Genomic DNA, 27,071 nt, shown 5'->3' with positions numbered 1-27,071 from the left:
TTAGGGATAGGAGACAGACTTTCAGTGTATACCCTTTGTGTTACATTGATTTTACCCCTGGTACTAGGGATTGAACAGATTTGCTCTTACACTTTATACATTTGGGGCTGGGGAGATAGCTCAGCTGGTAGAGTGCTTGCCTTACAAGCACAAGGTCCTGAGTTCGATCCCCAGTACCAAAAAAAAAAAACACTTTATAAATTTGTCTGGATGAATTATATGCCTTTTTTCTCTTCAAATTGAATTTAATATAAACTTTTGTTTAAATTATCTTTCTTAATAGTTATTGGCAGTTCCTGTGGAAAAATCTGTAAAATTATATAGAAGAGACACTTGGAGTAATCAGTTTGATCTTTCAGATAGTTTCATCTCTCAGGTAAGTTTTGTAAGTGACTTTCAGTTGGCTACAGGGAGTTTTTAATGCGTACATCACTAAATACAGCAGCGGTTAAATATTGAAAGTGAAGAACAGCTACAGACTGCTGTGTCTATGTCTACCTTCTATCCCTTAACTTTTCTTCGTTTAACCAATAACTGGATATTGGTACATATTGGTCCTATCTTACCTTTATCCTCTGTGAGATTTGATGAGAAAATCTTTTAATTTATAAGAAATTAAATTTAACACTACCATAGATTTAGAACAGGCTATTCTTGAATTATCATTAATTGGCTTTTATTGTTAACTGAGTTTCATTGAGACTTGTGATCATAGTCTGAAATTTTAGAGCAAGAAAAGTTATTAATCTGTATCATCTCTTACAATCTCTTATGCACACACATGCATGCGTACAAATATTTTGCAATTTAGGAAACATAGGACCCCTCCAATAGGTCAACAATGACCCCTCCAATAGGTCAACAATGGATTATAAGGTCAGTTTACTTCCTGGTTCTCTTGATGGTGAATGCTAAGAGGATGATTTGTATTGTCTTTTTTTGAATATAATAACTTAGATTTCACTTTTAAAATTGTCGCAGTATAATTTTCTCATGGAAAACAAAGTAATACCTGTTAGCAATAGTTGAATATTATTGAAAAAGAAAGTTTAAAAATAAGCAAACTTGGTCTTATCATTCCTATGTCAAATTAGAAACAATATTGAATAGGAATATAAAAATTTAAATTTGATAATAAAGTAATAATTTAGTTTCAAATTATATACAATTGTTATTTATTAACTCTTTTTCTTTATAGACCCTCAGTATAGTAACCTGGTCTCCCTGTGGGCAGTACTTAGCTGCAGGTAGTATTAATGGTTTAATTTTAGTTTGGAATGTGGAAACCAAAGACTGCATGGAAAGGTATGATTCAGTATATCTTCTGTTCTTCATTCATTTCTATTAGTGTTTTGTTTTATTTTGAAACATTTTAAAGTTCAAATTATTAATCAGAATGAAGATAACTAGCTTTTAGATTGTTGTCATTTCACCTTTTCTAACTAAAATTATCTAAAGAACTGTATAGTTTTTGTTTTTCTTGACAGTCTTTTAAGAGCCTACTTTATTCGTTTTTAGGGTGAAACATGAGAAAGGTTATGCAATCTGTGGCCTGGCCTGGCATCCTACTTGTGGTCGAATATCTTATACTGATGCAGAGGGAAACCTTGGGCTCCTGGAAAATGTATGTGATGCCAGTGGAAAGATGTCAAGCAGGAAGGTAATAAGTAATATGGTAGAACAGTTTCTTCAAAGTGTTGTTGTGTTTGTGTGGATTGAAAGACACCACAAATTACCTTACTTTATTGTGAGAGTACCATTTATGTTACTAACTTAGATGCACAGTAATAGTAACAGTTATTATTGTGTAATAATAATTAAACTTGTGTAACCGTTTCAACTTGTGTAACCTAATGTTTTCCAAATGTGTTGGAAATTTTCCCCCTTTGTCTTTCCAAGGAATTTCCTTTGTTAAATACTATTTTAGTATCCTGGTACTCTGAGGATTGTTAGCTAAATGTTTTATAGCTAAAACTTAGAGGTAATAGCAGTAACAGCTCTTATTTTGGCTTGTAAACTTTTTCTGCTCTGAATTAGCCTTAGCTTTTACATTCCCTGTACACCTCTTCTGCTTAGTCATATAGCTTTGCTACCGCACTTTAAATAAATTTTTATACTTCCTTGCCTTTATTCACTATTCATCCCATCTGACAAATATACCTTTTCATATTTCAAGTCTTAATTTAGACTTCCAGTTTAAGTTGCAGACTAAATGCATCCGTTTACCTCTGCTTCTCCTGAAGCCCTCATTAAAACTACACTAAAGCTTGGGAGATAGCTCAGTCAGTAGAGTGCTTGCCTTGCAAGCACGGGCCTGGGGTTTGAACTGCAGCACCACAAAAAAAAAACTACACTAAAGAAAATTTTTTTCAGCTTTCATGTTTTATTATCTAGTATTGTGCTAAAAATTCTGATATGTGATTCTTATATTTCTTGACACACATGCATAAATGGATCAAAAAGTATTTTCACTTAGAAAAGTTAACTCCAACCAGAAATGCAAAACATTAAAAAAATAAGCAAACTTGTCTTATCATTTTTATGTCAAATGTAATTAGAAATTATATAGAATAGGAGTATAAAAATTTGAATTTGGCAATAAAAATAATTTAATTTCAAATTATATAAAATTGTTAGCTTAGATTCCCTTGTATACTACTCTTTCTTGGCAGGTGGGAGGGTACTGAGGATTGAACTCAGGGGCACTCAACCACTGAGTCACATCCCCAGCCCTATTTTGTGTTTTATTTAGAGACAGGGTCTCACTGAGTTGCTTAGTGCCTCACTGTTGCTGAGGCTGGCTTTGAACTCTCAATCCTCCTGCCTCAGCCTCACCAGCTGCTGGGATTACAGGCATGTGCCACCATGCCCAGCTTGTATACTACTCTTAACCCCAAGGTACAAGTACTGCATTTTGCACTTACTTGGCCACATTTCTGACCCAAGCTAAAGGACTAGAAAAAGAAACTGGGAATAGTCCCAAGTAAATATAAGAAGCCATAGCAGAGAAAACCTAAAATGTGTCTGAAACAATCTTAAGAGAGAAACTTCTAATCTTACATGGATAGTGCTCTTCTGTGGATTTCTTAGTACGAGTACAAACTTCACAGAGCATCTTTAAGACTGGGCTACCAACCCAATAACACAGGTATGACAGGAAGCCCAATAGGCTAGATACAGGGACCATGTAAATAGGTAAAAGAAACTCAAGGACCAGATGCTAAAACTTTTCCTTGTGACCACAGTTGAAATATGTAGTTGAACCTTAGGTAGTTTTCCATTTCTTGGCAGATGGTTGCTGAAATACATCTTGTACCCCTGACTGCTTTTTTTTTAAAGAATCTGGTCACTCTTGGCCCATGCTGAGTTGAAGGAGGTAATGTCTTGACCTACAAGGTGGGTGCGTGTTTGGTGTAGCCAGAACATACAGAGTTCTTGACCTGTGTGATGAAGAATGCTTTTAAAGTGAATAATCACATGAGATTAAAAAAGACAGTTGAACAGAATTTCAGAAACTGGAAGACAGAAAGATGATTGAAAATTAACTTTTAACTTCTCAAAAAATTGGATTCTAAGACCTCAATGGGTGGACCTGAGAGTGCCTGACTGAATCCCTGGATTCATTTCTTTTTTTTTTTTTTTTGGGGGGGGGGGGTGCTGGGGATCAAACCCAGGGCCTTGTGCTTACAAGGCAAGCACTCTACCAACTGAGCTATCTCCCCAGCCCCCCTCCCAGATTCATTTCTTAGTAGCAGTAGGTACTTCTAAAAGGGGGACTGACAACAATAGGGTAAATTTAATAAGCAAAAAGATACTTTCAGCCTCCACATCAGTGTGCACAGCTGGGTAACTGCCCTCCGCACATATATTCTGGCAGAATGTTGGAGTTGTGTTTATTCTGTGGAAAAAGTAACACAAAGATGGTCCTTGGTTCAGAGATACTGAGTACAGTTGAGCAGCATTGAATGATGGGAGGAATAGGGAATATGGTACTGAAAACATAGGCTTAAATCAAAATGTAGGTACTTGAATGCCAAAATTCCCTGCTCACTTGTACTTGACTCCCAGAACATTGTCAGTCAGTCTTATGCTCTTCAGGCAGGATACTGGAGGAAGCATCTTTGGAAATCTGTCCAAGAAAAAGGACCTAAAGAGACAAGGAGATTCTTCTTCTTCTTTTTTTTTTTTTTAATTTCTTTTTGGATGTAGGTGGACACAATACCTTTTTTTTATATTTATATGGTGCTGAGGATTGAACCCAGGGCCTCACGCATGCTAGGTGAGCACTCTACCACTGAACCACAATCCCAACCCCAGACAAGAGATTCTTAATTCCAGGGAAAACAAAAAGTTGTAAAAGAAAGGAAAAGTGATCCTAATATACTATATCTCTAGAAGGAAGATAGGAATAGTGCCTACCATTTAGCATGATTATGAGGATTAAGTGAACATGTATAGTTAGAAGAGTGTCTAGTACACTTTGTAAGAATTGGCTGTTACTATTCAGCCATGAATAGCACTTATGATTTTTAAAAATTTATTAGCGCATTATAGTTATACATAATAGGTTCATTTTTACATAGTCATAAATGAATGTTTTCTTCGTTTTAATCCCCAGCACTTCCCCTTTCTTTCCTGTCTTCCCTCTCTCTGATTCCCTTCTCCATCCTACTAGTCTTCCTTCTCTTCACTTGCATGATTTTAATAACCTACATACTGTGTATTGATTGACCAAAATGAGAACCTAACTGTATTGGGAGGATTGAGGTAGAAGAATAGTGTATGAAATGTTCCTGGTGGTTGTAAAAGGCCACCAAATCTTCATCTTCCATAGAAATAAGTTAATAGGGTCTATTAAACAGATCTGATTAAAAATTTACAAGTAACACTAGGATATTATTTATAAATATGAGGGGAAATATCCAAGAAACAACTAAAAGAGCTGGAAATATTTATTCTGCAGAGAAGTTGGGGGCTATGCAGATTTCTTTAAATGTTTAAAATAAACTATAAAACTGACTAGTACATATACATGTATAATATTGATAAAAAGTAGATTAAGAAAAAAAAATTTTAGTTCCAAGGTCACCTTTTATAAAGTGTTTAAATCTTTCTATCTAGAATTGACCACTCTCTCCTTTTTGCTTTTACTCTTCACAGTTCATATTTCTGTCATAACACCTGTTAATAAGTTTATAGACTTCTCCACAACTATAAGGCCAAATCCCCATTTTCCAATAAGAAAATTTTAAAAAAGTTTTTGGCCAACTGCAGTACATAAACTCTTAGAACTGTAGCTGGAATGGTTAAATAAATACAGCATTTAGTTACTAATTACTCATCAAATTATATGCTTATATACATTTACAAGCACTTTGTTCTTTTTTTGTGTGTGTGTGGTCCAGGGCCTTGTGCATGCAAAGCATGCACCTTACCAAATGAGCTATTTCCCCAGTCCTGTTTTCTTTCTTTCTTTTTTTTTTTTTTTTAGCATAGTTTAGCAAAAATAATCACATTTACTTCCATTTAAAATGTCTGTGATGTAGTTCATTTTAATGGTGTTCTTATTAGAATTTTGTAGTACCAAACTATAAGTTTCTATTGGTCCAACATTTGTGCAGTTTCTTTCATCCTGTAGGAGTACGTTGTACCTCTGCCATGAATCTGCTTACTATTTTATTTTGTAAAATGATATAAAAACTTGTTTACAGTGGCATCCAACCCCTGCAATGGTATATTTTCGTAATTCTAGGAAATAATGATTAAATATATTGACTATCTTTGCTCCTTTGTTTTTCTTTAGTTGAGATTGTTTAAAGCACATATATTTTACCTAAGTAGTATTTTGTTCAAAATAAAATTTAATGAGAGAATGTCTTAACTGTGATAGACTTTATAGTGATTTTATCCTGTTAATGTGAAGTGACTTCTATTTTGGAGAATGTCTTTTGAGTAATAAACTTTTCCCTTATATTTTGGTATGTACAGTAATCCTGCCCTTTGCCCAGACTGTGAGGCATTTAAAACAAGGGCTGTCTTATATAACTGTAATCTCATAAATATATTTACTAATTATTCTTATTTTAGACATTTGCTTAGTTAGCAGAGTTTATAAGTACACATTGGAAGATTGCCTTTGGGGTCTGGGGATGTAGTTCAGTGGTAGAGCATTTGCCTAGTGTGAATGAGGCTCTGGGTTCAATCCCCAGCCCTGGATAAAATGATTGGCTTTTGAGTAATTTTCCCCAAATAATTCACTAATGCATTGTAATTTATATTTAATTTATTCCAGGTATCTAGCAGAGTGGAAGAGGATTACAATGATCTTTTTGATGGTGATAATACAAGCAATGCTGGTGATTTTCTAAATGACAATGCAGTTGAGATCCCCTCTTTTTCAAAAGAGACTATAAATGATGATGACGATGATGACCTCATGCTGGCTTCAAGTCATGCTAGACAACGAAGTCACATCCTAGAAGATGATGAAAATTCAGTTGGTATGAGTTTGACTTTGTACATGTGATAATCTACCTTATTTAATTTTTCAGTTTTTTATTAAAGCTGATGAAGTCATTCATTTGTAGAATGTATGACATTGAATCCTTATGTTAAAAAAAAGTTTTAAGTCAGTGATCTAAGCCTCTGCTTTAGTGAACTAGAAAAAGAAATTAAACCCCAAAGAGGAAAAGAGGAAATACTGAGCAGAATCCAGTGAAACTGAGAATAGAAAAACCATAAAGTTACTGAAACCAAACCTAGTTCTTTAAAAAGGTAAACAAGGGGCTGGGGTTGTGGCTCCGTGGTAGAGCGCTTGCCTGGCACGTGTGGGGCCCTGGGTTCGATCCTCAGCACCACATAAAATAGAAGAAAGGTTGTGTCCACCGAAAACAAAAAAATATTTAAAAAAAAAAGTAAATAAAATTGAAAACTGTGTATCCTGACTGATCAAGAAAGAGAAGATTCAAATTACTAATGTAAGAAATGAACGAGAGATAGTTATTGTAGAGTCTATAGTCTTACACTATCCTCCATGGTAGACACTAGCCACATGTGGCTCTTGAACACTTAAAATAAAGCTAGGTTTTGTGTATGTGTGTGTATGTTGCTGCAGATTGATCTGAGAGCCTTATGCATGCTAGGCAAGTGTTCTGCTACTGAACTATATCCCCAGTTGCAAAATATACCTGGTTCAAATTGAGGTGTGTTAAAAGTATAAAATGCAAAAGAAAACTCATTAAAAATGAAAATTAAAATGAAAAAAAAAGTATAAAATGCAACCAAATAAGTTTTTGAATATAGTATGAAACTTTGTGCTCATAAATACTACAACTTAGATGAATAACCTTTTTGAAAGATGCAAACTACTAAGCTAATTCAAAAAGTAGCTCAACGGAATACCGTTATGTCTTTTAAATTGAGATTGTAATTTAAAACCTTCAAATAAAGTGCCTGTTGCAACAACTTACATACTAAAAAACACATTTGAACATAGCTAGTAAAAATGCCAATGTACAGTGGTGAATTTTCCTGCATTTAAATCATGTAATATTTATAGAACAGCAGTCTTAATATGTTTTGGTCTCAGGAGCACTTTATATTTTAAAAAAATCTTGAAGACCTCTAAAGAACATTTGTTTATGGAGTTATGTCCATTGTTATTTACCATATTGTATATTGAATTATAAATATTTAAGATAGCATTAATAAACTTATGAAGAGAAAATTTGAATTTTTTTTTTTTTTTTTTTTTTTTTTTTTGTACCAGGGGTTGAACCCAGGGATGCTTTCCCACTGAGCGACATCCTCAGACCTTTTTTATATTTTATTTAGAGACAGGGCCTCATGAAGTTGTTGGGCCCCACACGTGCCAGTTGTTATTCATCACGCACAGTTGCATACGCCTGTAATCCCAGTGGCTGAGGAGGCTGAGGCAGGAAGATTGAGAGTTCAAAACCAGCCTCAGCAACAGTGAGGCACTAAGCAACTCAGTGAGACCTGGTCTCTAAATTAAATACAAAAAAAATAGGGCTGAGGATATAGCGTAGTGGTTGAGTGCCTCTGGCTTCAGTCCCCAGTACCAATAAACAAATGAATGAATGAATGAATGAATGAATAAATAAATAAATAAATAAATAAATAAATAAATAAATAAATAAATAAATTTGTTAGTATCATAATCAGTCTCATCAGAAGTTTTTGTTTGTTTGTTTTTGCACTGCTGGGGACTGAATATAGGACCTCATGCATGCAAGGCAAGCATTCTACCAGTGACCTATATCCCCAGTCTTCATTAGAAGTTTTTAAATATTAGAAAGTTGTCAAGCTCATAGTAGCAAATACAAGTTTTCCAGTATTCTGATTTTTGTTTGAAAGCTGTTTTTATCACTGGCAACAAATTCTGTCAGTTACTCTTCTTAAATGACATTCTCACTTCATTCTTTCCAAGAAAGTGTTTACCACATATCCACGTCTGTATAACCGTATGTTAGCTGACGTTTATCATTTAGCTGGGCTTACAACCTAAAATAGTTGCCAAAATACTTTAAGGCAACAATCATACTTCTTTTATGCACATTAACCATTTTTGTGCCAGAATCTTTTTTTAAAAACTATGCAAGGATCAATATTTAATAAAATTACTGTTTATTACTGTGAATGGTGGTTAACAGTGCAGTGGGACTGGGGATATAGCTCAGTTGGTAGAGTGCTTGCCTTGCAAGCACAAGGCCCTGGGTTCAATCCCCAGCACCACAAAAAAAAAAAAAAAAAAAAAAAAAAAACAACAACAACAGTGCAGTGACTACTAGCATATTTTGGTGCCACAGTCTTGATTTACACTAAGGCACCAGCAGTTTTATCCACTAGTGTTTCTGCATCATCACTACATCTCTTTAATAGATGAAAGAGGCAAACATGTCAGTCTCACTAAATATGAATGGAAAGATTATTAGATTCCATAATGCTTTTCTTTTCCACGGTTGTTGATTTTTTTTTATGATTCTTTTCATTATATTCTTTGTATTGCAGATGTTACAATGCTAAAAACTGGTCTTCTCAAAGAGGAGGAGGAAGATGATCATACAGGCAGTATTCACAATCTACCACTTGTAACAGCCCAAAGGCCATTTTATGATGGACTCATTCCAACTCCCCGGCAAAAGCCATTCCAGTCAGGCTCTACACCCTTACATCTCACTCACAGATTCATGGTAAGCCTTGGATCTATGCTTAACTTTTAAAATCATTTTTCAGCATTTTTTTCTCATGATAGTTTATTGTGTTGGATTAAAAAAAAATTCTTTTAAAACCTTGATTAAATGGGCTGGAACACTTTGGTTGATTATAATTTTGTTGATTTATTTTATGATTAACTTTTACTCTTATTTCAGCATTATTGAAAATTATGTAAAATAAAATTCTGTTTTGCAGAATGAAAAAATGAACCTAAATAAATATGACTGTATATCTTGCAATCCTTATGGCTGGACTTCCAAACCTTATTTCTCATATATTTGTTATTATGTAGATTATTATGATTCCAAAATACTAGTTAGAAGATGCTTTTTAGATGGCAACTCCTAGTGTAATGTACTGGAAGGTGATGAGTACTATGGGGATGGGGAAATCTCCCTCTTTTCCTCACCCTACTTCCCTAGATGGAAGCTCTATAAGGATAAAAATTTTTCTGGTTTTTGTATCTGTGTGTATATGTGTGTGATGATGGGGAGTGGACACAGGTGCTCTAGCATGCTGGGCAAGTGCTCTTCATTGAGCTACATCTCCAACCCTGATTTTTAAACTGTATCTTAGCATTTGGAACAAGGCATGGCACAGTAGGCATTAAATATATTTTTTGAATTGATGCTTCAAGTTTGAGAACTTAAGAAGTTTTACGCTCTGAGGAATTTTGCCTGTTGTCTTTTTGAATGATAAAGACCTGGCATAAATTTTTATGTAAATACAAAGGGTGATGTTTAATATTCACAAAATGGTTATTAGTAATCATCAAGTAGTGTCTTTTCTTATTAGTGTCAATACTTTACTTATGGGGCTGGGGAGATAGCTCAGTTGGTAGAGTGCCTGCCTTGCAAGCACCAAGGCCCTGGGTTCAATCCCCAGCACCCAAAAAAAAAAAAAAAAAAAAAATACTTTACTTATAATCATATAGTTAATTACATGTACTTTTATTAATAGTTATAAATACATAGTTATATTTGAAATGACTATATAATTAAATTAAGTATTGGCAATAATTTTATTAGAAAGACTAGGGCATAGTGTGGGCCTAATGTGACATAAGTGGAAGATTAGTTTTCCAAATAGTGTCAATTTATGTTGCCTTAAATTATGATATTTATCCTTTAATATAAACCAGTTAGTTGGAACAGGAAAAAATTCTTATTTGTATCCATAGAATAAGTAAATTAAAGTTTTGATATGTTTCTTTTGAGGTTTTTCAGAGGCCATTTATAAAGTATTTTTTTAAGAAAATAGTCATGTAATTTATTTTTAAACATTAAATACTTGTTAATCAATAAGCATGTATGTACCTTTTCAGGAAGAAAAGAATAATTAGTAATTGTAGTTCTGATATTGCTTCTACTACCTGAAACTAGAGTTAGATGAGATATCATAGCTTCAATAACTTAAACCTTGTTACAGATTGAGTTACAATATTGTTAATTTATACTCCTATAGCCTGCAGATTTTTTTTTTCAGTTTTCCTGAGACTTGTATTTAATCTTACATATTTGTAGGTGTGGAATTCTATTGGAATTATTCGCTGTTATAATGATGAACAAGACAATGCCATAGATGTGGAATTTCATGATACCTCCATACACCATGCAACACATTTGTCAAATGCTTTGAATTATACAGTAGCAGATCTTTCTCATGAAGCTATTTTGTTGGCATGTGAAAGCACTGATGAACTAGCAAGGTAAATTCAAGATTATTAAGAATAATTTGGCACTGGTGAGCTGCTAGATATGTTGTTGAAATTAAAGACAAATAGTTAATAAAATTATATCTTTTATAGTAGAAATTCCAGATAAAAGCATTTGGTACAAGTACCAGCACACCTATAATACCTCAGAATATGTGTCTGTTTTTGCCCTAATTATCCCCTGATTACAATCTCTTAACTACATACCAAACAAAATGACATGACAAAATTTGTAGTGTAAGAAAAAAAATTAATTTTTATGTAGTTAGTGTTTTTACAGGAGTAACATGTATTCATTGAAAAAAAAGGTACAGGATTTTTAGAAAATGAAAGTTGTTGCCAGAGTTCTACTCTCAGATATAATTACTATTAACAATTTGATGTGTGTCCTCAATATCTATCTGTATGAACTCTCCTTTTAAAATTTACTTTGTTGAAGTATAATTTATATACAGTAAAATGTTCCTATTTTAGGTATATGGTTTGATGATTTGACAAATGTATAACAACTACTGCTGTAGTCAAAATACAGAAATTTTTTTATATCCCAAAAATGTTCTCTCATATCCCTTTGTAGTTAATTGAAACCCAGCCTTGGATAACTATTGATCTGGGATTTTTTCTTTTCTTTCTTTTGTGGTCACTTTAGATTAGATTTGAAATCTCTCTTTGAAAAGAAGTATAAATAAGGAGAAACAAAAGTGTACTATTCATCAATTTACTGTTTTTAATATAATGTGGACTTTACATATTTTGATAAGTAGTTAATAGGTAGGTAAGTAGGTAGGAAAAAATCATGAAAAACCCATAGATACAGAATGTTTTTGAGGTGTTTTTGTTTTTAAAGAAAAATGTTTTTTTCTGTTTTATATATTACATATATAATTATTTCTGTTCATATATATTATTTCTGTTATATATAAATATATATTTATATAAATACATATTTCTATATATTATTTATATATATGTAAATATAAAATAGCCAGATTACTCTCTCTTGATCTCTTTTCTTGATATTCTTAATATACTTGATGAATGGATTTACTTCTCCCAGGTGATTTGAAGTTAAAATGCTTCTAATGAGACATAATTGCTTCTTGTTGCACAAAGTATAGTCCACAAACTAGGGTCACCTGAAACTTGTTGAAAATCCACAATCTCAGATCCCACCCCAGACCTTCTGAATCAGAATCTGCATTTTAATGAGATCCTGAAGGTGACTGAATACATATTAAAAGTCCAACGAGCACTATATTAGGTCATTTTTAACATTTTAATTAGTGTACTAATTTACACATTATAACGTCAACTCAATACTTCATTCATTACTGAGTTAAATCGGTTTATTCAAATAATCACAGGCCTGGGATATAGCTCAGTGGTAGAAAACTTGTCTAGTATGCACAAACAACAACATGACAGGAAAACAAAACAAAACAAAAAAACCACTGTTGACTAAGAGACTCCATCACAGAATATCTTGCATAATTAGAAAATATATTTCTATGGGCAGTTTTGATTTTAGATACCCTCCTTTTTGTTTTCCTTAGACATATTTTATAGTCCTATATAATGTTATCACTAGACATATTTCATAATCCTATATGTTATAGATTCAGTATTAAAATCACATCAGAATGTCACTATTGTCTCTGATTCCAGATACTTAATGGTTTCTATATTCTGAAGCTCAAAGAATAACTTACATTTATGTATGCTCAAAGGAAAAAACCTTAAACATGAAATTGTTGGCAGTGACTGGTTCTACTATGTGTGCATTTATAACAATCATACTTGTCAGTTTTAGCCTGCCTTTTTAGTTAATTAACATTGTATTGTGAGAATTTTCCTGTATCTTTGAATTCTTCAAAAATATGAAAATTTTAGTATAATTCATTTTTAGGATATTTAATAATTATTTTCTCAAAACAATTTCTTATACTGTAATATATAATAGAAAAACAAACTTGTTATTGGGTATCATGAATAGTTGTATATCTAAAATATCACATAAAAGTTGGGTTGTCTCTCTCTCTCTCTTTTTTTTTTTTTTTTTTAATTTTTAGCAAGCTTCACTGCCTGCACTTTAGTTCCTGGGATTCAAGCAAAGAGTGGATAGTAGACATGCCACCGAATGAGGATATTGAAGCCATATGTCTGGGTCAGGGATGGGCTGCCGCCGCCACTAGCGCCTTGCTCCTTCGATTGTTTACTATTGGAGGTGTTCAAAAAGAGATCTTCAGCCTTCCTGGACCTGTGGTGTCAATGGCAGGACATGGAGAACAGCTTTTCATTATTTATCACAGAGGTAGGTTTTTTCCAGTCTTTTGTAAATTGTATTATGACCTGAAATAATATGGAAATTATCTGAGCTTTTTGTTGGTACTTTTTGTTTTGGTTTTGCATTTATTTAGTATTTGCATCAGTGTAATCTTTGAATGTGGAACGTTTTGTTGTATATACTAATAGCAAAGAAAATGAGAACTTTATATTTACAAGAGAACCTATAGGGCATTATTGAGAGAATTCCAAGGTAAAGTCTGATTAATTACTTATATTCTAAGTCACATCTTTTGGCAAGTATGTCAGTGAACTTTCAGAATTTGAAAAACCTCAAAAGTTGATTAACTCTTAGTGTAAAGGATCAAAACAACTTTGAATGTGACTTTTCAAAAGTTGCTGCCTCCTTTTCCTCACTTCATGTTCTGTCTTTAGTTCCCACCATGTTAAAATTGGTCTTCCTAAGATTATTGTTGATATCTGCGCTTTTTTTTTTTTTTTTTTTTAACAATTCCATCAGAAATACTTTCTTGGCTTCTCTGACATCCCTCTGTGTCCAGGTCTTCTAAATTGATACCACTAGTAGTACCTCACATCCAGTTACTCACTTGAAATCTGTATGTAGAGTTTTAACAGGCATCTCAATCCTCTTTCCTTCATTTCCCACATTAGCTCCATTAGAAAGGTTTTATTGTCATGTCAGTTCTATGGAGTAACACATTCCAGATCTGTCCCTTCATTTTCTCTACACACACCCTGGACCAACCCGTATGTCTTGTCAGACTGTCAGTAGTAGCCTACCTAGTCTTTCAGTTCTCACTCCTGCTTTCACAGTCTGTTCTCCACACAGCAGCATAAAACTCCGATCATCTCCCTCTTCTGCTTAAATCTCTGAGGTCCCTTCACTTTTAGTCAGACTTCTTACCATAGCTGGTGAAGCGATCTATTGATCCTACATGAACTGACCTTTGACCTCTTTAGCCTCGTTTCTTGCCACTTGTTGCCATGTTCTGGCCATACCAGCTACTTTGTGTGCTTTGAACACTGAGCTTGTCACAGCCAGAGGTCCTTCCAACATCAGTTCCCTCTGTCTCCTGTAGTATTCCTTTCCTTACATTTGCATGGCTAACCCTAACTTGCAATTAATACCTTAGCTTAAATTTTACTTCTCATAAAGGCCAACTCTTAACTACAATCTAAAGTAGTCTCTCGGTTCACTCTATTAATATTTGCTTCAAATCTTTGGTAGCATTTTTTTGTTTTTGAATTTTTTTCAATTTGTCTTTTTCAACTTGAATATGAATTTCATGAAAAAAATGACTGTTTACCATTGTAGCCACATTGTCTAGACCAGTGCCTGGGGTTACATGGTAAGTTCTTTATGAATAAACCTTGATTAAGTGAATATCACTTATAACCATTTTATATAAATAGTCCATGTAACATATTATTCTGTTTCTGATACCTGAATGGTACGTCACATGGGTTGTCCATAAAAATAGCACTAGTCTAAAAATTAGTGCTAGTTAGTCTGAAAATGAAACATAAAATCAGTTGAGAAAATAATTTAGATTGCATTATTGCTGAATAACCTTCAATGCTTGATTTATATTTACATTTTCTCACTAGGTACAGGATTTGATGGAGATCAGTGCCTTGGAGTTCAACTACTAGAGCTGGGGAAAAAGAAGAAACAAATTTTACATGGTGATCCTCTTCCTCTTACAAGGAAATCCTACCTTGCTTGGGTTGGTTTTTCAGCCGAAGGCAAGCTCAATTTTTTTTCTTCATATTAAGCTCACTTCAAGAAGAAAATTGTGTCATTATTTTATTCTAATTAATTTCTTTAAAGATAAGTTGTCTATATTTTACATTTAAATTTCTGTATTTTAATATGTTGGCAGAATCGGAAACTGCTCTTGTTAGGCAAAGTAAGCTATTGTGTAATGAAGATTTCTTTTCATGAGAATTCACATTAGAAACTTACAAATGTAAATAGTTTTCTAATATTTATATATTAGGCAACAGAGAGGAGATAAAAATCAACAGTAAAGTAGTATCTTCCATAGCAGATTCTTCACAAAATTAAGGATTTTCTAGAACTATCCTATCCACTGCAATTAACTATGAACCACATGTGGCTCTTGACTACTTGAAATGTAGCTAATGTTCTGTAAGTATTTTCTCCAAATTTTGAAGACTTAGTATCAGAAAAAAATATTTTAAAAAACTAATTCTTTTCTATTTTTCATTTTAAATGATAATATTTTGGATGTATTGGATTAAATAAAACATTATTAAAATTAACTCCCCCACCTTTTTTTAAAGAGGCACTATGAAATTAAAAATTTATATTTGTGTGGAGCTGAGGTTGTAACTCAGTGGTAGAGCACTTGCCTAGCATGTGCAGAATATGCCCTGCCAGTACTGCAAACATATAAATTTGCAGTGTGTGTGTGCATTTACACACATATTTGTAACATATATGTATTTGTGATATACATTACATTTGTGGCTCACATGTTTCTATTGGACAGTACTATTTTTGATTTTTATAGTGGCTTATAACATGTTTTGAAGGACAGGGAGGAATACCTTATTTTAAAGCATTTACTACCCCTCTCTCAGAGGCTTAAATATTTTTGTTATTAGCTATCTATGCCCTTTACTTACATCATTTAAAACCTCAATTTCGTTTGTTTGTTTTTGCCATATTGGGGATTGAACCCAGAGGTGCCCTACTTATCTTCATCCCTAGCCCTTTTTATTTTTTGAGACAAGGCCTTGCTAAGTTGCCTAGACTGGCCTGAAACTTGACTATACTCCTGCCTTAGCCTCCCAAGTACCTGGGATTACAGGCATGTCCTACTATGCCCAGCTTATTTGTCTTTAAAGTGTCAGCCATTTTTGGATTTGTTTTCTATTGGGATATTATTAGTCATTTATGCTTTAATAATAACAGTGCCCATTTATATAGCTTTTTCTTTCCCCAAGTACCAATTATATCTAGTCCCTGAGGAAATTAATGTTTTCAGAGTGAGAGGGGTATGAAGCCACAGGTAAGAAAAGGGTTAATTAGATAATTTGCCATGCACTTCGTGAGGCGGAAGCATAGTAAGTAGGAAATATTGTTGCTTACCTATTTTTCCTAAGAATTGCTTACCTAGGAGTTGGGGATAGAACAGTGAAAGGAGGAATGGAAGAAAAAGAGTAACAAAGGCATTCGTTTTATCATCACCTTCTGTCAGGTTCTGGTCATTTTATCAAATCTCTCTTAACCAGAAACCTTCAGATGTTGAGTTTTTTGTTTTGTTTTGTTTTGTTTTTCCCTGAAATTGGCTTAAAAATAGTTACTGTTATATTCCAGCAGGTGGCATAGTTTTCACTGAAACTGTTTTTTTCTTTATTTGGGTAAATATTAGTCATATCACATGCAGATTTTTTGTTCTGTTAGGTCAGAGTCTGTGTGGTTCATGAAATTTCACAGAAGACAATCTTAGATTATTTTACTTTTTTACTTTGCTTTTTGAAATAAAAGTTACATCCTTGGTATGTATTTTTTAAAGCAGGATTTATTTAACAAATATGTAGCTATATCTCCAAGTGATTTCTTTTTTGTTGGTATATAGGTACCCCCTGTTATGTGGATTCTGAAGGCTGTGTTCGAATGCTTAACAGAGGGCTTGGTAATACCTGGACTCCTGTGTGTAGCACCAGAGAACACTGTAAAGGAAAGTCTGACCACTACTGGGTTATTGGTATCCATGAAAATCCCCAGCAACTGAGGTGGGCCATTACAGAATACGTAATGTTGGCTCTTTTAAAAAGTGCTTTGAATTCTTTCTAAAAGGATCTTTAAGTTTATCTTTCATCTTAGTAAATTTACTTGCTTTCCATAGTGTTTTAGTCAGCTTTTTTGCTGCTGTGACTAAAAGTTCCGACTAGAACAATTATAGAGGAGAAAAAGTTTATTTGGGGCTCACAGTTTCAGAGGTCTCAGGTCATAGACAGCAGGCTCCATTCCCCAAGGCTCAAAGTAAAGCTGAACATCATGGTGTAAGAGTGTGGTAGAGGGAAGCAGTTCACATGGATGATTGGACAGCAGAGAGACTACTCACCAGATATAATATGTACACCCCAAAGCCACACCCCCAATGACCCACCTTCTCCAATCACAGCCTATTCCCTGATTGGGTTAAGTCTGTCATAAACCAATCATTTCTCCCCTGAACCTTGCATTATCTCGCACATGAGCTTTTGGGGGACTCCTCATATCCAAACTATAACACATAGTCACTAAATTGGGAATTTGTTTTTGTATAATTCTGCTTTTTGATATTTGTTTACTTAATTATCATAGTAGGGGAGAGGGCTCATAGAAATTTGTCTATTATAAATATAGAATTCTCAGTTCATATAGATTCAATTCAGTATTGTATTGAAGATTGTCCTCTTTTTGACATTTGAAGTCCTCTTGATCTCAAAGACAGATAACAGAAACAAGTAAAATATTAATTGCTGCTTTGGATAAATTCCACTAATTAATCTGACCAGACCCATGATGGAGAATTAATAGAAGGGTATATTCCAGGTAGGGTGATCATGGAAAACTTTTTTTTTTCTTGTTGATACTGAGGATTGAATTCAGGGGCTCTGGACCACTAAGCCACATCCCCAGCCCTATTTCATATTTTTAGATACAGGATCTCACCGAGTTGGTTAGTACCTCACTTTTTTTTTTTTTTTTTTTTTGTGAAGCTGGCTTTGAACTTGTGATCCTCCTGCCTCAGCCTCCCAAGCTACTGGGTCTATAGGCATGCACCACCACACTCAGCTGATTCTAGTTTTAACAGCTGGATGTCAAACCATTTATAGAAATAAGATGGAGGATGTGAGGGCGATCTGGCTGCGACATCTGTCACCCCATTGATCGCCAGGGTTGATTCGGCTGATCTGGCTGGCTAGGCGGGTGTCCCCTTCCTCCCTCACCGCTCCATGTGCGTCCCTCCCGAAGCTGCGCCCTCGGTCGAAGAGGACGACCTCCCCGATAGAGGAGGACCGTTCTTCGGTCAAGGGTATACGAGTAACTGCGCTCCCCTGCTAGAACCTCCAAACAAGCTCTCAAGAAATAAGATGGAAAGGAATTCCTTCTTGATGTCAAAGTTTGAAATACCTGAGAAATATCCAAATGGAGATACCATGAAGTTACTTAGAATATAAATTTTAATTCAGTGGAGAAATTTTGGCTGGAGTTAGAAATTTGAGAGTTACCAGAATATATAATGAAGGTATTTAAAATCATAATGTGAGCACTTAGAGGAAAGAAGACTGTGTGTGGTGGCCCATGATCCCCAGTTAAAGCCAGCCTAGGCAACTAAGCAAGACTATCTCAATAAAAAAGGACTAGGAGTGTAGAGTACCTGTGGGTTCAATCCCTAGCACTGAACAAAAAAGAAAGAAAGAAAGAAAGAGGAAAATAAAAGGTCTCAGAACTCGCTGTAAGAAATGCCACATTTAGAGATAAGATATTGGAGTGGGAGCTTTTGAATTAGAAAAAGAAAAGATAAACTAAGCAAGTAAGAAAAAAAGTACCTAAAAAGAGTCAAATCACAGAAGCTGTAGGGGAGACAAATTCAAGAAATAGACAAGAGTCAGGAGGGAAAATACAAATGACTCTTGAATAAGATGATTAATATCCATTTAATATAAATATAAAACTAAAGAATTTTTAAACATCTGTCAGAGTTCTGAAAGTTTGGTAGTATTCTTGAACTTTGGAGAAATAATCATATTCATATGTTCCTGATGGGACTATAAATTGGTATAATCCCCATGGAGGACAATTTGCCAGAATTAGAAATGCACACGCTATTTGACCCATCAGTCCTTTTTTAGAATTTGTCCTACCGATGTACTTCTACTTAATATTTAAAGTGCAATCCACAGGACTAACAGCGTCAACATGACCAGGGAGCTTTTTACAAATGCTGCATATCAGGGACTGTGTCACACCCACTGAATCAGAAGCTGCACTTCAGCAAGATCCCAGGTGATTAACGTACACATGAAAGTTTGGGAAGCTACTACTGCTAGCACACCTGAGGTGTGATGCATAGAAATAGTATCCTACAGGTAGGGTTGTTACTAGCAGAAGACTGGAAACCTAAATTTCCAAATACATTCTGTATATCTGATTCCTAGAATACTACAGCTTTTTAAAGAAGTGAAGCAAATCATATATGAAAATAAGGAACTTATACCCAGAGTTTATGAAGACCTCTTACAACTCTGATAAAGATGCCCAGTTTAAAAATAGGCAAAGAGTTTGGGTAGCTATTTCTCCAGAAAAGCAGTTCACTGGCAGATAAGCACATGAAAATATATTCATTATTGTCAGTCATACTACTAAGAAATACAACTTCATATCCACTAGTATAACTGTAATCAGAAAGGGCACAATTAGTATTGATGGGAGAATCAGAACCCACTGGCACTACTGGTGACATGTAAAATGATAGTTTGGTAGTATCTCAAAGGATTAAACATAGAGTTACCATCTGACCTGGTTCTTCCACCCCTAGATATGTAATCAAGAGAAATAAATACATGTTCATACAAAAACCTGCACTTGAATGTTCATAGTAGATTTATTCATAATAGCTGAAAAGGTTTTCTTGTTTGTTTTGTTTTGGTACTGGGGATTGAACTCAGGAACACTTAACCACTGAGCCACACCCTCAGCCTTTTTTTTATATTTGTACTTAGAGACAGGGTCTCACTGAGTTGTGCAGGGCCTCACTAAGTTGCTGAAGCTGGCTTTGAACTCGTGATCCTCCTTTCTCAGCCTCCTGAGCCGCTAGGATGTGCCACCACGCCCATCTGAAAAGTAAAAACAGTGCAAATGTCCTCAACTGATGAATGGATAAGTAAAAAGTACAGCTAATATTTTTGAACTATAAAAAGATATAAAGCACAAATAAATACTATAACAGATGAACCTTGAAAACTATGCTAATAAGTAAAAGAAACCAGACACAAAGGACTACATACTGTTTGATTCCATTTAGATGAAATGTTCAGAATAGGTTGTCCAGAAACAGAAAATATATATTAGTGGTTACCAAAGGGTGGAGAGTTGGGAGGGAGAGTGGAGTTTAGAATAGGGAGTAACTTACTGAGTATGTGATTTCTTTTTTGGGTGATGAAAATATTCTAGATTTAGTGATAATCGATGCACAACTCTGAATATAATGGAAACTACTGACTTGTGTGCTCTGTGGTGTGACACAACTAAGGTACATTCCATGTGAACTCTCATGTGTGATTATGTTTCAGTAAAACTTATGAAAAGGATAAGGACACTGTGTGGTGATGTGGAAGGATCTGCAAGATATGGTGGAGTGAAATTAATACCTTTGTGTGAAAGGGAGGAGAGAATAAGAATACATATTTTATTTGATTATGTATTCTGAAGAATTTCTGGAAATTCTAGAAAGGAAAATAGTTAACTGGTAGAGAAAAGTACAGTGGGATAATATAAAGAGGAGACTTAAGTATTTTTTTCTTTTCTTGCTTTTCTTCATTCTCTTTTCTGGTACTATGGGTTGAAACCAGGGATGCTTAATCACTGAGCCACATCCCCAGCCCTTATATTTTTATTTTTATTTATTTTTTTCATTTTTGAGACTGTTTTGCTAAATTGCTTAGGACCTTGCTAAATTGCTGAAACTGACTTTGAACCTGGGATCCTCTTGCCTCAGCCTCCCAAGCCACTGTGCCTGGTCTATATTCCTTTTAATACTTTTTGAACATATAAATATATTCCTTATTCAAAAATTAAATAAATCGAACTTTAAAAAAATGAAAGCAACAATTCACTAAGGTGAATCACAGAAGGCTAGAAGTCAAGTTCAAGAAAACTTCTTATTTTGGCTACATGGAGTTTATTGGTGACTCTTAAAATTGGTCTTAGTGGCATAATAAAATGTTAAATTCCAGATTAGGAAAGGCATGACAAGTAAAGAAATAAAAGTAGAATATGTAGTCTACTCTTTTCAAGATTGGCTGTGAAGAGGAGCACAGATTTGGTGTGGCACCTAAAAGGGGATAAGAAGTTAAAGAGGGGATTCTTTAGCTAAGGTGATTCTATAGCATTTTTTGTGGGGGATACTCCAGATTGAACCCAGAGGCACTTTACATCCCCAGTGAGCCACATCTCCGGTCCTTTTGTTTTTATTTTTGAGGCAGGGTCTCACTAAGTTGCTTAGGACCTTGATAAGTTGCTGAGACTGTCCTCAAACTTGTAATCATCCTGCCTCAGCTTTCTGAGTTGCTGGAATTACAGCCATGAACCACTCTGTCCAGCTTTACAGCATTTTATGATCTTTTGGCATTGAATTTAATAAAGAGGATGAGATTGACAGTGTAAAAACAGGAGAAAACCAAAGGAATGAAATCATTAATAAAGAAAAAGAAAGGTGATAGAGTTTAGACTACCTATCTAAATGATAGACATTTTATCACTTATAATGAAAGGGAAGAAGGTAGGCACAAATGCAGATAGATTTAATAGTTGAAAAGTGACAGAAATTCCTGTATTCTGTTCCTGGTTTCTCCAGGCAGATTGTGATGCAAGAACAGGGACCATTATTTCTGAATGTTTTGTCTTTATAAAGTCTCCAGATATTATATTATTGACATATTTAGCATTATAAAGAGTATATTGGGACCCTGGCACCCATAATTCCAGCACCTTGGATTAAGAGAATCACAAGTTCAAGATCAGCCTGGGCAACTTAGCAAGACTGTCTCAAAAACATAAACAAAAAGGTCTGGGACATAGCTCAATGGTAGAGTACCCTTGGATTCAAAACTATATTAGTGAAATTAGGAATTTCTTGCATGATCATTTCTAGGAATCAAATTGTTTAGTAATTTGAATTAAAGAATTCACATACTATCTTATTAGAGGATTAAGATTTGAACCTATGAGAATTTTTACTATCCTGCCTCATCCTTAAATTAATGATTCATTTTGTTGGTGAATGTCATTATCTTAAAGGGAAATGTGAAATTATTCATTTGCCATGAGTAATTTTGGTTTTTCATTTCATTTAATATTGTAAGTTTTCATGCTTCATTTTTAAATCCCTAGTATTTATAAAACAAGCCTTCTTTTCTTGCCTGCTTTTCTGTTAAATCCACGGTAATTATAGCTGGTAACGTTTAACTGTTGAATTTAACGTGGGATAAAGAAATAATGGACTTTAAATTACAGCTTTAGACTTGGGAAGATTTTAGAAATTGTCTATGCCAGTGGTTCTTGACATTTTCAAATATAAGAGCCATTTTTAAGTATTAGACATTTCGTGACCTCCAAATGATAGTAGTTGTACAATTATTATCAGCTGGTAGACAGTTCATAATAACAGAAGCTTCTATAGACCTATAAAAGTAATATATTAATTAACTAATTAATTAATTAGTATTGGGGATTGAATCCAGGGGTGCTTTGCCACCAAGCTACACCCCAGCCCTTTGTTTTTATTTTTTTAGGCAGGGTTTCACTAAATTACCAAGACTGGCCTGGAACTTTTAATCTTCCTACCCCAGCTTCCCAAGTTGCTGGTATTACAGGCATGTTATCACCACGTCCAACTCAAATTGTATGTTAATATAAATTTGTATTTATAAATCACATCATTTATATGCATATGAAAATTCTAATACATAAAGTGGAAAATGTTTTCATATTGAGTCTAGGGACAATTCATGATACCTGTGTGAATTTATAGACCCTTTACAATAGTTCAGCTGCCCTTCAGGGATAAAAAATATATTAAGTACTGTTTTCTTTCTTTCTTTTTTTGGTTGTTATAAATCTTTTTTATTCCTACTGCTCGTTTCTTTTGGTCCAGGTCCTGTGCTTCCTGCCCTCGTGTCAGCATTTTCCTCCAGTTTTTATATATGACAAAACTGGGGTTCAAAAAGATGAAGAAATTTGTTTGGTATCGCACAGTTAGTTAATGGCAAAAAAAATCAAACTTTTTTTGTATTAAAGTAAAGGAACAATGGGAGTTGATAAGTACATTAAAGGATAAACACTTCTTCCTTAAGAACCAGTCTATTATAGAAGAATTGAATTTCTTAGGAGGGTCTTATAAAGCAGACATTTGAAACACCAAGAAGATGTCCTGAAAGAGCTGTTTGTGAAAATGTATTTAGTTTTATCTACTATGGTAAATTTAATTATTTCAGGGTATTTTCATTTTTTTCTAGCTTAATTTTGGAAAAATAGACAAATATTTTTCAAAAGTTGGAAACTATACTACTCAGTATGATTTGTTGCACTTTCATCCTAACTTTCTTAGGTTTAGAGACATTTGGAGATTATTGATTTCCTTCCTATGGATAGAGATACATGAAAATCTAGGGATCTTATACCCACCATCAGTAGCCTACTTCTGTGAATAATGAGACTTACCTGTTCTTGTTATCAAGAAATTATCCTGTTTACATTTCTGATTTCTGTTTGCTATCAGTGTTTGTGTTCCTCTGGAAAGCAGGATGGTCTAGTGGTCCCAGGCCCAGACTCTGAGTCACAGTGTGGTGTGACTGCTGTACTGTCCTGACTGAAGAGTTCTTTGTGTGGTGTGGCCATGCTATTTATACTCTTTGAACTTCTTTCCTCACCTCTAAAACCCAAATGTACTCCTCTCACAGAATTGCTGTGAAGATGAAGTTAGTATGTAGAATACTCACCCTTAGTGAACGTTCATTGAATGGTAGCTATTAAAAGTGTTTTTCGCTGGGGAGATAGCTCAGCTGGTAGAGTGCTTACCTTGGAAGCACAAGGCCCTGAGTTCGATCCCCAGTGGAAAAAAAAAAAAAAAAAAAAAAGTGTTTTTCTTATTGTTCTTACTAAAAGGAATTTAGCTTTGTATATCATTTAATGATACTTGTTTTCTTAGTCTTTTCATTTTATATGCATTTTCTAACCCAATTCAGAATTTTTCTTTTTGTTCAGGATCTTTTAAAAGGGAGTATAATTATTTAAATGTAATTTTTAAAAATTCATTTGCCAGTGCAAAACACTTCTCTATAATTATGAAATAAAAAATTATTGATCTATAGAGCTATCACCTGCACCCCCTTTTACCTGAACTTCAGTTTAGGAAAACTGCCTTTATTGTTTCATGATGGCAACTGGTTAATATATAACAGAGGTAACTAATTTTGCTGTGCTGTAGTCTGTAACTTGCTCTGTACAAACAGCAACCTTCCTTTCCTCTTTAGAAACTCTGAACATGAATACTAGATTTTTTTTTTCTAGTTGTGTTCATTTAACAAGCATTTGTGATAGTATGGTACTGACTATAGGTTTTGTACTACACAAAAGTAAAGTTTGCAGCCCTGAAGAGGTAGTTTTGTAAAATCATTATGCTACTTCTGCATTAAGTGCTTTAAAAGAGGTAGGACAGGCGGGGTGGTGGTACATGCCTGTAATCGCAGCTACTGGGAGGCTAAAACAGGAGGATCATAAGCCTCAGAACTTTGAGACTCTGTCTCCAAATGAAAAATAAAGAACTGGGGATATAGCTTAACTGGTGGAGCTTCCCTGGGTTCAGTTCCCAGTACTGCCAGAGGGGGAGGGGGGGAGTTGTGAACAAAGTCCCTTTTAACACAGAATAGAAAGCAAAACTTTCTGATTGGGGAAGGTTAGTTTGGACGTTGGCCCCAATTTTCTGCAATCTGCTGTTCTTAAATTCTCCCTTTAATTTAATAAGAAAACAGATTTGGTGATCATTTTGAAAAGGAATTGAAGTAATTTTGTCTCCTTAGTAACAGCAGTTTATTTTTTCACATTTCATCTTCCAAATGGTTTAGGCACATAGTTTCTAAGAAATTCATTCATAGTAGGCAGAACCCATCAAATTAACAGTCAGAATGTGTTTTTTCCCTGTTTTCTCCATCATTGGGATATTTTACAAAGAAAAAGTCTTTAAGTCTTTAAAGCTAAGAAAATGATATGGAATATGAATTGGTTACTCTGCTTTGATGTAAATGTGACTTAAAGTGTTAATAAAATCTCAATCAGCATCTTTTTTGTGATCATTGCTGTTTAAATTAATGAAGTATTTGAGCTATAAAATATTTTTAAACAAAAGATATGTTATAGAAAAAAAGTATAGACAAAAATTAGCAACCCTTTTAATTTTGTTAATTATGTATGTGTGTAATTATACTTACCTTTGTGAATTTACATGTTCTTGTTTATTTGACCTAAGCATTAAGTCCATGGTGGTTGTGAATAGGTGTATGGCAGTTGCCATAGATTTCAAAATCAAGGTGTTCGTGCGGCCACCTTGTAGTCTGTGCTAAAAACCATTGATTTCTATTAAATTATAAGAGGGAGGAAGGTAGAAAGAAAATAAGATTGTATGTCCAAAAACATTGGAATTCTAGAAACATTTGTATTTTTATTGTATAGTCACAAAAAGAAGAAAAGATATTCAAGTCTCATGAGTAGTTTCAGAAACATTCCTAGGTACTGGAGCTTACTTTTTCTTTACTTTTCTTTCTTTCTTTCTTTTTTTTTTTTTTTTTTAAGGTGGGATACCAGAGATTGAACTCAGTGGCATTCTACTACTGAGCTATATCCCTGGCTCTTTTAATATTTATTTTGATACAGGGTATCACTAAGCTCCTGAGACTGGCCTTGAACTTGTGATCCTCCTGCCTCAGTCTCTAATCACTGGGTTTATAGTTATGCCCCACCACACCCAGCTGCTGCTTAATTTTTTTATTACTTTACTGGGCATTTAATAATAGTAGGAAATATTTATGAAAACAATCTTCAACTCAGGGGCCTAATTTCTATTTAGTATTTAAATGCCTTCAAGAATGCCTTGGGGCAGGGTTGTGGCTCAGTGGTAGAGTGCTTGCCTGGCATGTGTGAGGCCCTGGGATGGATTATCAGCACCACATAAAAATAAATAAACATACATCAACAACTAAAAAATATTTTTTAAAAAAAAGAATGCCTTGACTTAAAGCTCTGACTAAAAACTCTACTATAATTTAAATGAATAGCTATTAGAAGTAAGCATCGACCAAAGTACTGTTTTTTATTAGTTTGGGAATTTTTGTTTTGTTTTGGTACTAGGGATTGAACTTGGGGACATTCAGCCACTAAGCCACATCCCCAGCCCTATTTTATGTTTTATTTAAGGACAGGATCTCACTGAGTTGCTGGCTTTGAATTTACAATCCTCCTGCCTCAGCCTCCTAAGCTGCTGGGATTATAGGCGTGTGCCACCGCACCTTGCGAAAGTACTGGTTTTTAAAATGGCTATGGAAATAGAAAATATGTCTGTGGTACAGTGAACAATCATGATATTCTCTATAAAATCATTTTGAGTGCATAAGTTAGAGTGTTGTGTATATGCACATTATTCTGTGTATTGAATACTTTTTAATTAAATAACCTTAGTAGTCTTCCTAATGGGTGTTTTCAAATGTCCTGTACATAGCCTTGTCAGAAAAAATTTAGGCAGAGTCTCCCTGTTACCACATAAAGGCAACCTTTCATTTAGCAGAGTTAAGTGTACATTAGAACATTTTCTTATGATATTGGACTTCCTGTGCTACTCTCCACCAATATCTAATGAACACCTGTATTTGGACATTTCATCATCATCTTCCCTTATTTGACACTTTCTACCATGGGTAACAGATGAGTGAAATGAAATGAAGTGAATATGTTGTATAACATGAGCCCCATAACACGTGTTTATGACACAGTTTATAGATTTTAAAATTGGGTGGTTTGCTAAGG

At 34.3% G+C, this 27,071-nt stretch overlaps 1 protein-coding gene across 4 annotated transcripts in view; it reads left to right on the top strand.

The window, feature by feature from the left end:
- Wdhd1 (WD repeat and HMG-box DNA binding protein 1) overlaps window positions 1–27,071 on the top strand; it is a 58,301-nt gene that overhangs the window by 15,226 nt on the left and 16,004 nt on the right. For all 4 annotated transcript variants that reach the window (XM_047539892.1, XM_047539894.1, XM_047539891.1 and 1 more), the window contains 9 exons: window positions 284–376; window positions 1,199–1,305; window positions 1,519–1,660; window positions 6,293–6,500; window positions 9,031–9,212; window positions 10,761–10,945; window positions 13,021–13,262; window positions 14,864–15,001; window positions 16,864–17,020. In XM_047539892.1, coding sequence (XP_047395848.1) covers window positions 284–376; window positions 1,199–1,305; window positions 1,519–1,660; window positions 6,293–6,500; window positions 9,031–9,212; window positions 10,761–10,945; window positions 13,021–13,262; window positions 14,864–15,001; window positions 16,864–17,020 — 1,454 coding nt within the window. The remainder of the gene's footprint in view (window positions 1–283; window positions 377–1,198; window positions 1,306–1,518; window positions 1,661–6,292; window positions 6,501–9,030; window positions 9,213–10,760; window positions 10,946–13,020; window positions 13,263–14,863; window positions 15,002–16,863; window positions 17,021–27,071) is intronic.

The sequence above is a fragment of the Sciurus carolinensis genome, chromosome 2 (assembly GCF_902686445.1).
Source record: "Sciurus carolinensis chromosome 2, mSciCar1.2, whole genome shotgun sequence".
Lineage (NCBI taxonomy): Eukaryota > Metazoa > Chordata > Mammalia > Rodentia > Sciuridae > Sciurus > Sciurus carolinensis.
The sequence above is the reverse complement of the archived record's forward strand: the minus strand, read 5'-3'. Positions and strand labels throughout refer to the sequence as shown.